We start from the raw sequence: 17,945 nt of genomic DNA, 5'->3' as shown, positions 1-17,945 counted from the left end.
GGGCAGAAAATGCAGTCCATAAACTCACTATTTATTTATTTTTCCCCAAAATGAGGTAAGAGCTGTGGCTTGCTGGCAAAGCAATATTTCATTAATATTTCATTAATCCTAGCAGCTTGCTTCTTCTCACTGGTGGGGTTTTGACAGAGAATTGTGGGTTTGGGTCTGCTGTAAAAAAAAAAAAAATTTAGAATTACAACAACAATTTTAAAACCCCAAATAAATATCCCAGCTTCAGTGCAACCCAATACATCATTGATAATGCTGTAAAATCTCCATGTTAAAGCAATCATTTAAACAGCAGCTTCACCAGGCCTTGAAGGGCTTCCTTCTTGCCTTTTCCTCACTCTAGGCTCTAAATATCATCCATCCCTTTCCAAAGGGATGAAACACCCCCAGTCCATCTCTGCAGCCTAGGCCGCAGCTGCTGTGCTGCGTTCTCTGGGGCAGAGGGGCAGCCCATTGCTGAGACCCCGGCCCGGCCGCGCCCCGCTCCGCAGGCCGTGCGGGCCCAGCGCGGCAGTGCCGCACACAGCCGGGGAGCCGCGCCGGGGCTCGCCAGGCAACGCCGCCTCTCCGCAGCCGGGCCCGTCTGTTCGCCGGCGGAGAGAGAGGGCGGAAAGCTTAGGGCCGAGAGCTGCTGGAGTGACAGGCACAACATAAACTGCGATGAGTGTTACAGCAACACGCTGGGAAATCAATGCGCTGAGTGGCGCTGCCTCCATCCACCGCAGAAGGAGCAGGAGTCACGGGCGCTGGGAATCAAAACACCGGGGCCTGACTGAGGCAGAAGGGGCGCTGAAATCTCCAGCCTTGCGTTGCCGGGGTAGGAGATGTGGATGCCTAAGCCTCACTCTCCTTTCCTTCACTCGCTCTCTCACCCATCAATAGGAACAAGCCCAAATACTTTGAAGAAGGGTGGGGGGGGGAGGGAATGTGTCTCTCTCCAGATGGAGTGTTCCTCAGGGCTTACAAGCGCAGGTTTGCAGGAGTGCTGCTGTGGCCCAGTGCTGCCTGTTAGACTGGCAGGAGATGGAGGAGGGAGGACAAGCAGCAGGACTTGCTCCTGCCTTCCCCCTGCCTGCGTGCTGCCAGATGTCCCAGCCCATCATGAAATCCAGGGACCAGGAATGATGGTGGGTGGCCCTCTATCTCATCCAAGGCAGTGGCTCCTGCTGAAGGTTCAAAATCATTCTCCTGCAATAAAGCATCACTCCATCCCATCCCTCATGTAGTGCAGCTCAGCCCCATTGTCTGCATTTGCATGTGGGGAAAAAGACTGGGGGAGGAGTACGAGGATGACCTGGATTTCTTTCTCCACATACAACTGTTGCTAAAAACCTTCAGGTGCCAAACTTGGCTGTGTTTGTTTACAAAGAGGCAAGGAGGACTAGTAGGGCATGGCAGCAAGATCTTTTGTCCTTCCATGTCTGTGGTTTGAAATGGTGCAAGATTAACAGTTCCCAGGTTGTTACAGTGATCATGCAAGGCATGCCCATCCCCATTCACTGGTCCTCTTGTTAGCCACATCAGAGATGTCAAGAAATCAAACCTGCAACCATAAGGAAAAGAATAATGCATGGATCACAAACTGTTTATTAGCTTTCACTGAGGCTGATGGTAATGCTTCCAATAAGTCTAATGAAAAGCGTTTGACTGTCTCTGTGAACTTGATTATTGATTATTAGTGAACGATAAGAGTCCATTGATATCTGGCTGATGCCATGTTCCTATTGCTTTGCAGTTAAAATGTCAGTTAACATGCCATTTAATATTCTATTAGTATTGAATTAGCACTTATTACACTGTGAAAATCATCACCATAAATCCTTATTAAAGCGTGATCCATTCAGCTGGGTGGCATCTCTGGCAGACTAAGAGGGTGGGTGTGTGTGTGTGCATGTGCAGACAGACATACTGAGATGCATCATCCACATGAATGCACGTTCAGAGCATGCTAGGACTTGGAATTTCCACATTTGTACATTGATTTTCCCTGACAGCTTGAGAGGAACAGGTATGGTGAATAGAGGGCTCAAATCCATTTCACTTACTCCTCCCATTTTCCTCTTTTCTTTGTCCTTTTTTTTTCTTTATTTTGGTAGCACCTGCTAACTTATTTCAGGGGCAGTTGCAAGGTTGTGTGACTGTAGCTATTGACCACTGTCCTAGGGCTGACCTGGATGCATGTTAGAAAGGTTATGACACATTTTCTTTTCCAGAGAGAGGAGGGAGGGTCCCTGGTTGAAGCCTACCTACAGGAGCAAAAGCACAAGGCTTTGTTCAGACCACACCACTGAACTGTTACTGACAAGACACCATACAGGGGCATATTTGCTATCGCAGAGAATTATAATGATCAGGGGCAGGGCAGAGCTGCTGAGTGCTTGCTGTAGCCCTTGTAGTGAGGATGGGAAAGCAGCCTGGTGGGAATGGTGCAGTGCCATGGATCTGGTGGAGTCCAGCAGCACTGATAGCTGTTCAGGGGGATTTTCAGAAGTGACTGAGAAACTTCAGCTCCCACTGACTTCAGCTTCCACTGTTAATCTGCTTAGCTTTTCGCTACCAAAATACCTAGCCCCTGGTTCTTGGTGCTGTTAAAACTTGCATTTGCAAGAGGCTTCTTGACCCTAAGGCAGCCAGCTCTGGAGACAGTCTGAGTTTTCCTACAGGGCCACTGCTCCCAGCCCTGGAGCACACTGCACTCCCTGGGTCCTCGCTTTTACCTTCCATCACTGGTGATTACTGCCTGGGATGGCCAATGGAACAGGAGCAATGCCTCATTGTAGTGGTGCTGGTTTCTACCTGCAAGTGACTGCTCACAGATTCCCCTGCATCCTTCTTTTCAACAAAGAGTAGCTTTTTGAAAACAACTCAGATCACACCTGAGAGTTCACCTTGGGGACAAGTGCCTGCCTGGCCAGGAGAGTGGGCTCTGGCCTGAGGGACAAATTCTCACTCCCTTGGCTGGACATTGTCAGTAAAAGACAGGATCTGTTGGGCTGCTCTCTAAAGCAAATGTTTGCCAGATCAGAGCTGCTCACAGCTTGGCCAGCAGCATGGCATGGCTCCCATGGATGCCCACACAGCTTGGCTTTCCTCCTGCCCACAAGTAACCCCAGAACAACTTGGACAGCATCCATGGGCTTGCCAAAAGAGAGTGGGTGTAAGGTGCCGGCCATAATGGTGGGGTCACATCACAAGGGAAGGCAGCTGCAGCAGCCTTGAATGAAATGCATTCAAATAGAGGAACTCGGAAAATGTCTGACCCATGCTAAAAGGCTTTATGAAAGCCTACTGTCAAATATTTGTCTTATCTTGAAGCAATAATCTTTATCCTCTTTCTTTTTTCCTTCAAATACAACATATGCATGAATAGTGAATAGGACACAATCCTATGCAATGTGATCTAGGAAGACCCTGCTGAAGCAGGGAGGTTTGATCATACAACCTCACTGTGGTCCCTTCCAATTTTACCTATTCAGTGATTCTGTAATAATAGTGGCAAGAGGTGCTGGGTCATCTGGATGCTGGGACACTGGGCAAAGCTCTGAGAGGTGAAGGAGCAACAGCTCTGGATACTGAGCTTCCCTGTTTATCTAGAGAGCTAATGTGATGTGAGTGGCAGCAGGGCAAACCTGCTCTCAGCCTCAGCCCAGCCCTGGTGGTGCAACTGCCAGGATGAAAGAGGAGTTATGTCTGCCTGTCTTCTTCAGCCCTGGGCCTCTTGAATGAGATATAGCTGAGAGTGAGCAGAACGTGTCTCCTCAGTGGCAGCTCCTCCTCTTTTCTGTGCAAGTCTCCTTCTGGTGGTGGGAAGTGGTACCGAGCAGGTGCCTTTGCCAAAAATGCATTTGTCTTCACAGCACCTACTCTGCTCTCCACCAAGAAACAAAATACTTGTCAAGTTACAGTTGCAATGGGACTAGTTTGTCCTCTGACTTGGGAAGGTTGGCACTTAGGGCCCTGGCAGTTTCTGGTCCTGCTGCTGTTCCTTTGCTTCCCACCCCTAGCTGTCATTCCTCCTCTCCTGTCCACCTGAGATGTTCACAGGACATGCTGTGTATATCACAGGGATGACAGTGACACTCCCACAACCTCTCCTTTTCAGCCTGAAATCTGCACTTGCCTGAACAAACAAGCAGATGTGCATCAGCAAGTGTGTGTGTGATGGAGGAGCTGTGCCCTGAGCTGACAAAGCTGGAGCCTTGAAACTTTGCCCTCCAGGCTGGAAGGGGTCTGGGAGTTTAACTACTGTATACTCAACTTTTTGAAGTTGAAGGAGAAGCGTGGGAAGAGCTACTTCCAATCTTTCTCACTGGCAGGGTTGGAAGGGATTTGGTGATCAAGATCTCTTGTGGCCTTCCAAATTAATTTTGGTGCATATGTAGGCCACAGGCAAAAGGAAGAGAGAACAAGTGATATGTCTGGTTTATGAACTAAAGATTCCTGAAACTCTTCAATAGAGTTGAATTCCATGAGACAATAATGGTGAGAAGATTCTGTGGTTCACTGGCAAGGCAGGAGTGTGGTGTGAAGTTTCTCAGCAAAGCAGTAAAGAAAAGGAATAAAAGTGAGATGATGGAGAAGGTTGTTAATCTCCCTTACCTGTCTCATCCTCTGCAGGTGTTATGTAGAAGACAGAAGCTCCAAGGTGGCTTGGTTAAATCGTTCCGGCATCATTTTTGCTGGAGAGGACAAGTGGTCCCTGGACCCTCGAGTAGAGCTGGAGAAGAGAAACCCCCTGGAATACAGCCTGCGGATCCAGAAAGTGGATGTCTACGATGAGGGGTCCTATACGTGTTCAGTGCAGACACAGCATCATCCCAAGACTTCCCAGGTTTACCTGATCGTGCAAGGTAAGCAACATGCCTGATAGGAGAGCAAAGAGCAAAAGACAGAGTGAGTGGAGGGAGCTGTATTTTTCGAAGAGAAACTTGAGAGCCAGTAGCCTGTGTGTCCTTTATGTTTACACAGGAGCCAGCTGGACTCTTTCCTTCCACTGTGGCGTAGCATGGTTTTACTCTGCTGTCAGTTTGTCCTTTTAAAAGTGGTGACAGAGCAGGGGACACCAGTGATGCCAAGCCATATTCTAATATAATGCAAACCTGGCTCCTGGCTCTGGTTGTTTGGCACTGATGGGAAAGCATTTGTTTATAATGACACTTTTCAGAACATTGTGCCTTATCTCTTCCCAGAGAGCCCTCTGGTTTCTTTGCCTCCTTATTCCTCAGGTTTCCTTTCTTTTTTCTTGTCAACAAGCTACTGTGCTGTGTTTTTTGGCCTTCCATAGTCAACTCATTGCCAGGCTAAGGAATTAATTTTCCTGTGAGTTTTTTTCATGCTGGATCATTGGTTTGCAGGGTGCACCATCACTAGGCATGTGTGAAACCTGGTACCCGAGGGACTTGCCACGTACCTTATGTTGCTCCTTCCTTTTTTAGCTACCCTTCTCCTGTGTGTATTATAAGGAATAGGAAACTTGGCAAATCAGTATTGTCTTATTTGTCTGCCTGCATTTATGGCAGAGAGTAAACAAATTAAAGAGTTCACCAATTATTGGCAAGGTCATTAGTGAGTTTACTCTTGTTCCATCCTGTCCAGACCAGAACACCAAACAAGTGAGTTTACCCAGTTTTGTTTAGTTTTGCTTTAAATCTTCATGCCATTTTGTCTATCTGCCTATTTATCTAAAATATTTACAGAGCAGCTTAGTTGATAGATATTTATGAATGTATTTGATACATATTACAGATATGTTCAACTTCTATATTGTCCTTCAGGCAGGAAATTGTTATTTCTCCTGATTTGTCTACTGACCCATAAGGCTGCAGAGTTCATTTCCCCCAACAAGTTTTTGAATCGCTCTGATTATAAATGCATGCAGGAAAGGACTTTTCCTCTTGCTGGCACTACTTGGCAAACTGGGGGCTAAGTAGCATCCTAAGTTTATCTGCAAGGTGAAGAAGTCTGGATGTGTGGTCAGAGGTTATGCTTTACACGCAGGTGTAGTGAGCCAAAAGGCTCCTGTTGGTTTTCTTGCCCAGAATCCTCCCCCAGCAGCACAAAGAGCAGCCCACACCCGCACACAGAGCAGCTCTCCCGGCCTGGCTGAGTACTTGCTGCATGAAATGCATTCCCCCAGCCCTGGAGGTGTACCCTGCCTCGCTGCTCGCTACAGCAGAGCAGAGCCAGCCCTCTGTAGGTGGTTTATTACTGGTGAAATCTCACAGCACACAATTTCCATTTACCTGTCAAGAAAAATATAGGGACAAATGAATTCTAGAGCCGTGCATATGTATTATTAATTTTATTTGTGCCTATTAGATATGGGCCTAAGCAGCAAAATTGAGTTCTCTAGCTTAGCTTTCACTTAAATACGTGGGTATCTGGCTCTGAACTACTGCCACCTTTCTGAGAATTAGAAAATTTAGGTTTTGACACTCTTAAACCCTAAATGCATGTAAATAAGGTATCTGTGGGTAATCTTTGTTCTAACACCTGCCACAGATTTCTTAAAAGACCAATTGTGATATTGTGCTTACTGTATAATCCTGTAATTAGGTAAAACTCATAGCTTTAAATTTTTTAAACTAAATTTAATCTGGAAAAAAAAAAGTGAAGGAAAATATAAGTACAAAATCCTTTCCAATTTGCAAGAGTTAGTCTCATTCTAAACATGTTTTAAAAATAATCTTAACTAATAAAACTAATTCAGTACAAAATAATGTATATTAGAAAATAATCCCTGTAGTCTCAGAGTATTATTTTCTTATATTGATTGCTATTTTTCCAAGATTTTCAGGTTGTCTGCCTGAAAAATAGTCTTCTACTAGTACAAATTAAAGGAGTTTGGATATTGAGTCATACTAAACTATTTAATATTTTATGTATTTTTTTATTCTCTTGTTTTTGTATTCATAAATTTCAAAACATAGGCTATTTGAAGCTTTGGGCATCCCAAATGTAAAAATAAATAAATAAAAGAAAATAAAACTCCTGAAACATTAAATGACAGAGTAGTCAACTGGTCTGCCTGGTAATCTGGGAGGAGAATTTCCAGAATGATGGTCAGTGGTCTCCTTTGAACAAGCTCAGGCAAACAAAAGCAAACCAGGATCAGACACTCATTGCTAGCTTTGTGCACATGGTTGATGCCTGGATTTGCCAGTGAAAGATACTGCAATGACAGCTGCTCCTGCCCTGGAGACAATGGGTTGGTTTGGGGCCATGCCAGGTTTCCTGTTCCTCTCACTCAGTGTTGTCACAGATATTCCTGCATCCCACTACCAAAGACAAATCCTTAGTCTCTTGCAGTTCAACTCCCTCATCTGTCTAGCCCCTGTGATAACTTCTATTAGCCCTAGACACAAATGGGATAGCTATATCAGAGACTAATAAGTCTCTAGGCAGATCCTAGAGTGCTGTTGGAGCCTTTAGAACTGGAGACTGGAGACTGGACACTCCATGTCCACAATGCCAGCTGAAGTAGGCAGGCTTCACTGTATCCTGAATGTTTTCTGTGTTTAGATCACTGCAGTCTAATGGAGTTGCATTCTCAGACCAGGTCCTTTCCAGCCTTGAGAAAATCAGCTTTCCCTGGGGTGAGCTCTGCTTGGTGAACTCTGCTAGCCAGAGCTGCAGAAGTATATCACAGAAAAAGGGACATCACCGCTCTAATGTATATGCCCAAATGCTTCAGTATTCACTTGGGAAGAACTACTTTGTCAGCCAGCACCAATCTCAGCAAAAACACCCTACTTGGTCTATTCCTTTCCTCTCTTAAAGTGTGTATGCCCATGGATAAGATCCCTCTCAACTGGGATTGAAGATCCTTCTCAACTGGGCATATTGCAGAGGTCTAAAAGGGGCACAATGAAATGACACTTAAAAAAAAATCAGAATTTAATGGACAGCTAAAAGTAGAAAAAGTTGTCCTCATAAGTCTTTCCATCTTTTGAAAAATAAAGCTAGTAAACATAAAGCTTCTCTGCTAGTAGAAGTAGGCATTCGCTGCCAAAGTATTCATTAGTACAACCATGGCCATCTCTCCCATCTTTCTGATCCAGGTGGGCAGCACTGCTTGCAGTTCTCTAGACTGGACGTGATTGTCTTTGCCCAGATCAGTGGCTACCAGGTGCTCTCTCCACTGGGGTGAAGGCACCAAGAGACTGCTCTGAGCCACCACCTCACTCACAGCATTTTGTGCTGCTTCGATTTGGCTATAATGGCCAGTTGCAAAGCTTTCTGTTTGCTACCCCAGTTATTTCTGCAGGTGTGTGATCAGAAGAGTAAACACTTGAAAGGACCTGCAAGGGATGGTCTGGTCCTTCCCCATGCAGTGAGACAAGATCAGCTCTACAGTGGTTGCCCCATACATGTATTTTTTGAAGATGTGCCTGGTGCATGTCCATTATTTCATTCTCCTTTGGTTATTAACATATGATCCAAATTGATTTTGCTGCCAATTATTTCTTGGCCTTCCAAGACACATAGTGGTTATTTCTCCTCTTCCTCAAAACTACCTTTTATCTGCCTGAAACCCCTGAATTTCTCTGTCTCAGAGTTCTCTAGTGCAGCTTAATAGGCTCACCGCTTTCCAGAGGTCATATTTTTTCAACCCCTGTGGCATATATGTTTCACTACTGTTTGATTTGTCTACATGTTTTCTTTAAATGTACTGTCCAAAACCAAAGCAAGAGTTCCAGTTCAGGATTCAATCATGCAGATACAAGTACCAGCCATATTTTGCATATCACACTTCACTTACCTAACCCCAGAATGAAATGAGATTTACCTTTTTTATATGAGTGCCTCACTGCTTTCACTAATTTAGTCTTTCTGCCTTTCTAATCCTCTCGTACTGGTCTGCAGCTCATTCTTCACTTTTGTGTTTGAACATTAATTGTTTTCCCCCCTTTCTGAGAATACTGCTTTGTGCTTGCTGCTGTTGGATGCCATCTGGTTGGTCTCTCCATGGAGACCACTTCAGTTTACTTACGATCCTGGGCTCCAAAGCACTTGCAACTGCCCCCAATGTAATGTCATCGACAAAAGTCAGGTGCCTTGTTTCTGTTCCATCATGAAGGTGTTAATTAAAGTATTGAAGAGATCAGGACACAAAAGCAGACTGTGGCAGCAGCCCACTAAACCCTCTGTCCCTGGTAGAGAGCGATCTGTTGATTGCAGCTCTTTGAAGCATCCTGATGGAGATTTAACATCCACTGTATTCTCTTAGCTTGTTGAAGACTGTCAGGTCTTCTGAAGTCAAGATGTATCACATAATCACACATATTGCTTCTGCATTATCTGTTATGCCAGCTATCGTACAAAAAAAGGGAAATGAGGCCTGGGTGGTGTGATATGTGTTTGCCAAAAGTACATTGCTTTTTTCCCCTTTTCTCCATTATTATCCTCTCGGTGCTTATAAATGGGATGTTTAATCATTTGTTCCAGTATGCTGAGTGACTTGATCCAGGAGAATTGAGTCGTAACAGGGACACGGTGGCTGCCCCTTTCCCAGCATTACCTTGGGTTCTTGTTCTTTTAGTGCTACAACCTCAAGCCCTTCTCAGGCATTAGATAACAGTGGGAAAATTCCTATGGTCCTTAATTGTCTCATCAGGATGACAAGCACAAGGGCACAAAGATCTTGGCATGCATGGAGTTTAAAAATTTCTGCAATAAAGACCTAGGCCTATCCAAGTCAATCTGGAGAAGTAACTCTACTAGGAGGAAGCAAATTGTTGCTGTCCAGAGCCTTTATATATAGGCATAATTGTCAATGGCAGTAGTTGTAACTTTTCAGTGAAACAAAAAGATTCCATTGTTTTTGAATTTGATTAAAATTTAATCAGGATGGTTTTACAGGTCTCAGTTGCTTTTTCTGGTCAAAATTTTGAAGACAAAAAGGTATAGCATTATCACAGCCCATCTAAAACCTAACCATATTTAGCTGTGGTCTGAAGACTCCGCATTCACATTTTCACTCACAGCCTGGGATTCCTGCAGACTCAATAACATTTCTTGTGATTTCCAGTTATTGATTGTAAAGACTGTGGGCTCTCCCCTGATAAAATGTTCATGTCATGAAAAAAAAATTATTAAGAGTTTTGTCATTTTGGCAAAACAAAAGCAAATTTGGAAATGTCAGCAGCAAATGTTCACAAAGAGGAGTGCTTGTTTACTGGCCAGCCCTAATCACAAACCCAAAGTCAAGTGCATAGCAGCTAAGGCCAAATCCTACAGTTTTCTTTCTAACTGATAGGCATCAGCATGTGAAAAGAAGTACAGAGTGTAGCCTTTCTCCATTATGAATTGCCTTTGTGGTGCTTCTCGCTTGCAAAGATTCAGACTCACTGGTCATTGTTTCAACATGATATAAAGATGTGTTTGTTGTTGCTGGAATTTTACCATAGAGAGTTTATTATTAACTGTATGAGTAGATTAGCTGTGCACCCTCTCAGTCCACTTTCCTGAAATTAGACTTTCTGCTGGTGACTGGTACAACACAGAGAGATCCTTCACCCAGCCAGGCAGCTGAGGCCAGTCTAGCTTCCACAGCACAAACTGCTCTGCCTGCAGAGCAGTCTCTTGGTTAGAGCTGGGTCTAGAGCTGATGTGAGAGGGTGTTGTCCACCATCCCTGGAGGAATTCAAAAAATGTGTAGATGTGGCACTTAGGCACATGGTTTAGAGGTGGACTTGGCAGGGCTGGCTTAACTTCATGATTTTAGAGGGCTTTTCAAACCTAAGCAACTCTGTGGTTCTGTGATATGCCCGGCCCTTGCCCTCATTTCTGAGGACAGCAACAGGGAAAGGCAATGCTTCAGAATTTGGGATTGTAAGAAAGATTTCTAAGCAGAACTGATGCAAGGCACAAGAGTATGTTTTCTAGGAGCCTGAAGTCAGGTCTCAAGTGGAGGTAATTTCTGACAGTCACCAGCTTGGCACCTGATAGAGAATGAGATTCTTCTGACCAAATGTAGATGATACTATTGCTGTGGGTTGTCTTGGACTCCCTTTGTCATTAGTAAGGAGACTTTTCACAGGCCCAGTCCAGTTCGTCCTTAAGTAGCCTTCCAAAATTTATCAGACTGACCAGTGGAAATGCTTCTCCCTGGCTGTAGAGAGGAATTCAGTCTGAGCAGTCCTTTTAGAGCCATGCATCCTTTTAGCCTTTCCACACCTCTTTCTGTCAGTCCTCACTGGTGTTTATTCCTGCCAGAATACAGCATTGGTAGCTGTCATTGCTTGTGGTGGGTTGCTGAGACACTGGAATGGGGTTGGTCTTGAGCTCAGAAGATCTGTGGTGGGAGCCTACCTTCTCGTGGCATTCCTGGCCTTCCCACCTCTTTGGCCAGCGCTGGAAGCAGAGCAGTTTGAAGAGAGCTGAAGCTATTTTTCCTTTGCTAGCTAGACAGCAAGGATGTTGGAGTCAGATGCTGTTCTGAGAAATGTTGGCTTCCCTGCTTTGCGGGCGCAGAGCCCAGAAGTTGGAGGGATCTTTCTGAGCACTAACACTGTAGCATTTTTCATTCCAAGGAGCATGTAGTAGGTAAGAGCAAGCACAGACCACTTTGTCTTTTTCGGAACATAGCGCCAATGGGAAAATGACAGCGTATTTGGCATGCTGTTGCAAAGAATAATGAGATAACATGGGAATATGAATTTTCTGGGAGGAAGGAAGAAAGATCATTTTACTGGGAATGGTGGGGGAGGAGAAAAAGAAGATTGAAGGGAGGAGATAAATTCAGGTTATTAGAGGAACTGGAAGCGAGAAGTCCAGTACACTTGGAAGGAAGTGACAGCAGTTTGGTGGGGAAAATAAGCTGAGAGAGCAAGGAATAGTCTTGAGCAACTGAAGCATGTGAGATCTTGCTGCACCACTTTTGCTATTACCATGGACCATACATTTCTACCAGAAAAGTAATTCCAGAATGTCAGGCACACAGTAGTATTGGTGGCAGTTTTTCTAGGTTTTCTGTGCTGCTTTGTTTTGGCAAACTCATAAAGTGCAGGAAAAGGCGCCTGGTGTTTCCTAAGTTACCAAAGAATTTCCTTTCACTCCCCATCCACTATTTTTATCCCATCCCCATGGTGTCCTGATGCCTCTTAACTTCTGTTTTCTTATCTCCAGGCATGATTGGAACAATATGATGCAGCTTAGGCTTTGGCTCTGTTATATTGGTTGGAGCTTAGCACTTCTTAGTGCATAAATCAGGAGGTTTTTCTGGAAATATTTTGGTGCTGGCTTTGCAGGTGCAGACAGGAGACAAAAACGGAATACTTGAAAAAATGCTTACTCATTTTGGAGAAAGAAGTGTAGCACAAAATACATGGAATACTTTCCTGTGGCTGGGAGGAAGGATCTTGATACTACAGTCCAAGTCCTTAGTGATATATATCAGCTTAGCTTGAGTCTTCAGAGTGGTATCAGTTGATATTGTGTGATTTTGTGTGATCAACTGATTCTAGATTCACACAGTGCTTCAAAAGGTTTTGCCATGTTATTTCTCAGTCTGATGGGCTCAGTCTGCAGTCCCAAGGCTTAGCTTAGACTGTAAGAGAGAGGAGTGGGGACAATACTCTGCTCTCAGCTCCTAACACAGCAAGAACTTAGTTCCACCACCAAGTCTGCTAACCCTGGAGAGAGCACAAATAACCATTAGCTGTGAGAATGCACATATCAATCCATTTTAAAGCCAAGTGTCTTCCTGCTCCCACTGCTTAAAAAAAAGGACTGTGACAGCACAACAGTTGCCTTGACTTGTTGTGAGCCTTGAAATTTGACCTAATTGGCCCACAACAATTGGCCTTGGATGTCCTAAGTCATAGATTCCCCTTGCCTGTTCCCTCCATGATGGCCAGTGTCTTACCGGTAGTGAGTGAATTTTTTTTTTTTTTTTTTTGCCACATCCTCTTGAGATTTCTTTGAAGAAAAGAACTGTTGGTATAATCAGGACTAAATATCTTACTCATTTTACATGGCAAGTCTGTAAATGCTTAGTAGCTTGAAAATTAGCAAAAATCTGGTTTTTTTTGGTTTTTTGGTTTTTTTTTTAATAGTTCTCAAAAGATCTGATCTGAAGCTTTGGATTTCTAACATAAAATAATGAGAAAAGATATATAGCTAGTCTCCATTAGAAGCTTTAGGGTCAGTTTGTCTCTTTAGTTGCAATGTGGGTGATAGCTAAGGTTACTCATATTCCTTATTTCTCTGACTCAGATCAAACTTTTCTGTAGCTTTACTGTCCACAGGTGCCCCCTTGACTAAAACCAGTCAAGAGGTCTGAAGGCAGGAGGCAACAGGACCTAGGGCACACAGCTGTGGTAACCCAGGCCTTGCAATTCCAGCATTCGTGGAACAGTGTGTTCCTTTTGCCTGTTTTTCTAATTTCATCAGTTCCAGTTGAGTCAATGCTGCAAATCTGCCATGCTCAAAACTCCACATGGGATGAAATTCCAGATTCCTGGGGTCCACCAGCTCATGTTCTTTGGTTTTGGCTGCTGTGTTACTGTCTACAGTCATCATAGCTATTTGTTAGTGGGTGAGAAGTTGGATCAAAATCTAGATTCCACTGAAATTAAAGGGAATTTTGCTCCATTGGAGCAAAGATTTCATTAGAAATTGGAATTGGCTAGAAACAGATTGTAAAATAAACCAGCCAGCAGTTCAAAACCAACAAGTCTTATAGAAAGAAGCACATTTCTTTCCTACCTTAAAAGCTTTCAATTTTATTCTTTAATATGAATTAATTATGGAAATAAGGAAATTGCCAGATCAGAGAAGGGAATAAGGAGATGGTGTTTCTAAAATGAGAGTGTGGAAAAGCAAGTGTGCATGGTCTCTGTGCTGTGCCTAGTAGCACATCCTTGTGTCTGCATGGTGCAGCTTGACCCCGGCTGACCCATGGTAACTGTGTTCTCCTACATTTATCTCTATCCAGTGCAGGCCCTCATCACTCCTGAACGGAGTCCTTTCAATGTGTATGCCGGCTGTGCCTTCTAGGATAAGCCTTCACTGCTTTCCACAAAAACAATGAATGATAAATCATATTAGGTAATAGATTTTCAGGGTTTGGATTTTGATGTTTTTTTTAAGAGCTCCAGCGCTTGTTTTTATCTTAAGAAACATTGAAATTGCTACCCCAGTACCAGCTCCTTATTCACCAGAAAGTGAAGAAATACTCTAAGAAAATAATTAGTTAATATCACATTTCCTGTATTGCTGCTAAAATGTCAGTTGTTGGCTGCTTGGGGATAAGAAAAACATCAAGAAAATAACAGAATAGCAGTTTCATTTAACAAAGCCCAAGATGTGATAGTTAGAGGGGAAAAATAACTTGCCAAATGTGCATACAACAAAATAGACAAAAAGGAAACAGATACTTAGACATGTGGCTTCCATTTTCAGATTATTCAGACAGAGAACACTTTCTTAAAACCCAACCACAGCTTTTAAAAATGTGCTTTTTTAAAAAAAAAAACCACCCAAATATTAGGTTAAAAACTGTTAATCTCCAGCAGAAAGTAGGAAAGAAAAAGGTTGTTCCTGGGAAGGGAACAAAGGTTGCTGTTAGCAGTCTGAGGGTGCACAAGCACGTGGCCACTCTTGCTAGCAGTTCTGGGTCTCTACCAGGCTCAAGCTATCAGTGAACAGCGCTCTGGTAACAGGAGCCAAGCCCTGCTTGAGAAGTCATAGTGCTGTGTCAAAGTCTGAAAGATCCCATTGTTTCTCAAAAATGCATTGGGAGTGCCATCATTTGTCTGCCCCCTTTTCCTGAAAGGGCTTTTGGAAATCCCCAAATGAGGGTTGTGAGTTTTCTCAGTTCTGATACCAAAAGCCAGAAGCTACTGAGGCTTCAGCTATGCTGCTTTTAAATTTCCCTCCCTATTCATGTGTCAGATTTGCTGCTTTGTATCTTACGTTGACTATTTGATTGCATGATCTTGTGCGTCACCAATCTTTCATAAAATCTTCTAGGAATGTCCTTATTATGTGGACACATATAAGAATGAGGAACGGTTCTTCAAAAATAAAACTTTTGGTGCTTCTCAAACAGAAAAGCAGACTACAACTGCCCTTTTTTCCCCATTTCAGGAAGGTTACCTTTAAAAAAATCTGTAGAGAAAAAAAAAGATTATTAGAGAGATCCTCATTAATGAAACGAGAATTGGATTTTGGCGATAAGTTTTAATTTAGGGCAAATAATTTAATTGGAATGATTCATTAATTTTGGGGTACGTAAATTGGGCCTCTGGCAGCCTATTTATTGTCTTCTTTATTCCTTTCTGTGTCTTTTCTATCAGCAGTATGAGAAAATTTTGCCTTTAATAAGGTAAGGAGACACTCTCTTTGAATGTGTGGAGAAAGGACTGTCATTTGAACATAATGGCATCTCACCTTTAGGTGCCCTCAGTTTGTGAGGCACTCAGGCTGCAGGACCAGTGAGTTTGTTTTCACATGGCCTGGGCATGTGGATACTCAGCTCTGCATAGGGGTCAGTTGATGTGGGGCATCTGGCCATGGTTGGCTTGGTCATAAGAGAGGTTGATACCATTGTCTGGTGCTTTGGAAAATTCCCAGCAAGGACACCAGAGAGATGTCACCAGAAGATGTTCTACGTTAGGGCTAGAGTACTGTAAACTGTACTCTGAGTCAGAGGGTGACTGGAACATCTCCTCAGGTTTTGTTAACTGGGAGAATCAGCTCTCGTCTTTGGTATACAGCAAGTATGCCATTAATGTGTTAAGTGTACAGGCAAAGTACAAGAGTAAGGAGCCTTTCACAGGGAGAGAAGCCAAGAAGCGAGATCCTAAGCATCAATTCCACATGGCCCTCATGCAGGTGCTGCAGCAGCAGCTGTATTCTGGAGAGTCTCTTCAAAATGATTGTCCCCTTGTTAGACTAGTGGGAATGTGACTTTTTGGGTATGTTCCTGTTTCGAATGAAAAAAAAAAAAAAAAAAAAAAAGGAAAAAATCTTTAGGAATAAGTACGATAAATCTCCCCAAATAGCTACAGAACAGACTGTGCAAGGTAGAAGCCTTATGACCTTGACTATACAAATCCAGCTATGATTTTAGGGATTATTACTGCATAGAGCTCCCAATTCATAATTTTGCCTGAAAGATTAATCTACCTGTTGACCTACAAAACGAGGTTAAGGACCAAAATTCATAGGGATATCACCCTTCATGATCCTATTTGAAGGGAGTGTTAACAGGGTGGTAGTGACTGCTTCTCCTACTGTGTTTTTAACTGTTGTGAATATATTTCACATAACTCATGGCATGTTTGGTTTCTAGTAGAATATTTATAGCTGTGTAAAGCCTGTGGACTATCTTCATAATTCAGGTAGACACCTTGGTTTTGTGTGTACATCCTGTGTGGATAGTATCAGGGAAAGGCCTGGACTCCTAGCTAGATGGCATAGACAGGCTTGTGTTTGTGCCACTTGATGACACTACCTTTTGGAATGGATAGAACATGTACCTAGTGGACTGACGGCCAGTGGGGAGGGCTGGTCTCCTCTGTGCTCCCCGTAGTAACCCTGTAGCCCTGAGACATGCTTCTTTTTTGGTTTCTTAGTTTATTATATTTTCTGGTTAGAAGTACCTAAAATAAAGCAAGGGCTGGGACGCAGTCTGGCAGTCTGATGCTTTTATAACATGATGCCAGTGTGTGTTCTGTGGCACAAGAACGTATGGAGGAATTTGAAAGCCCAGGGTCTGTGGGGTTGGTGTTGGAGGACTTTCACTGGTTGAGGAAGCTGAACTTGGCATCATCTGCATCTCTGGAGTCTGCTGTCCGTATCAGCTGTGCCTGCTCCTGCTCTGAGAGGGGATGCACTTGTTCATTCTGGGAAAGAGCCCGAGAGTGATCTCATGGTTGTATCCATAGTAGTCCAAAGGACTGGAGCAAAAACAAGAGGCCATGGCTTGCTCTCTGGAGCAAAAGAGAACAAATCACATTGACAGTATGGGCTTTGCCATTCAAGGTCATTAAAGGTTCATATCTTTTTAACAAATCCAGGGGGTTGTGTGGTTCGGCAAAATAAATTACACAGGGACCCTATCAGGGGCAGGACTAAACCCCAAGTTCAGAGATAAACATCTGTCACTATTTTAAGTACGACTCTCTGAAGGTGTTGCATCTCTTGTCCGTATGGACATTTAGTCTTGCAAACAGAAGTGGCGCACTGCAGCTGAGATTCATCACACTTAATCTTAGACATCTGACTACTGCTAACACAAATCTAAACTAGTCATCTGGCCCTCATCTGTAGTCTGTTGTGAGAAGGTGGCATCTTACTCTTTCTGCTGTCTGCCTTGAGATAATGTGAAAGATCAGCCCCCAGGAGTCTTTTTTTACTTTGGACTACAAGCGGAATGTAAATTACTAATTTAGATTTACACAGCAAACATTTCAATGCCTAAAATTTGGTGGCATGGATCCACCTTGTATGTCTATGCAGGAAAGATGAAACGATGCAAAAATGTAAAAGACTAGTTCTGGAGACTGTCATTACCCATAGTCTATGTTCTCAGCTGCATTGACAGGTCTTGACTATTCCTCTTGCCATAACCTGCACTGTGTGACATTAAATAGTGTAACAATACATTTTGTTTTAGTCTATAATCTGTTCTTTACTGGACAATGCTTTCAGTTATAATCCCTGACATATTTACCTGTCCTTGTGAAGGGCAGCTCCATTCCCCTCCAAATCTCTTTCTATAAGCCTGGCATAAATTCATACAATTTCTCCCAGTGAAAGGTTGCAATCTCTTTGATTGGATACTCGTGCCTGCTCTCTCCCACTGAGCCAGAGAGTAAGGGACTGCCCTGAAAAGATTTCTGCACTTTCTGCCACCAGCACAGCACAGCCTGAGACACAGGCTAAAATTTTTCACAAGACGAGTATTGCTATTCTAGCCCAAAGTG

The 17,945-nt window shown here is 43.5% G+C and overlaps 1 protein-coding gene across 1 annotated transcript in view; it reads left to right on the top strand.

Annotated features, from left to right (window-relative positions):
* Positions 1-17,945, top strand: part of LOC121351593 (limbic system associated membrane protein) — a 298,749-nt gene that overhangs the window by 137,554 nt on the left and 143,250 nt on the right. Inside the window, exon 2 of the mRNA XM_041463872.1 lies at positions 4,627-4,859. Coding sequence (XP_041319806.1) covers positions 4,627-4,859 — 233 coding nt within the window. The remainder of the gene's footprint in view (positions 1-4,626; positions 4,860-17,945) is intronic.

This window comes from Pyrgilauda ruficollis, unplaced genomic scaffold (genome assembly GCF_017590135.1).
Source record: "Pyrgilauda ruficollis isolate IOZ18807 unplaced genomic scaffold, ASM1759013v1 scaffold17, whole genome shotgun sequence".
NCBI lineage: Eukaryota > Metazoa > Chordata > Aves > Passeriformes > Passeridae > Pyrgilauda > Pyrgilauda ruficollis.
This window is presented reverse-complemented; position numbering and strand designations above follow the sequence as displayed.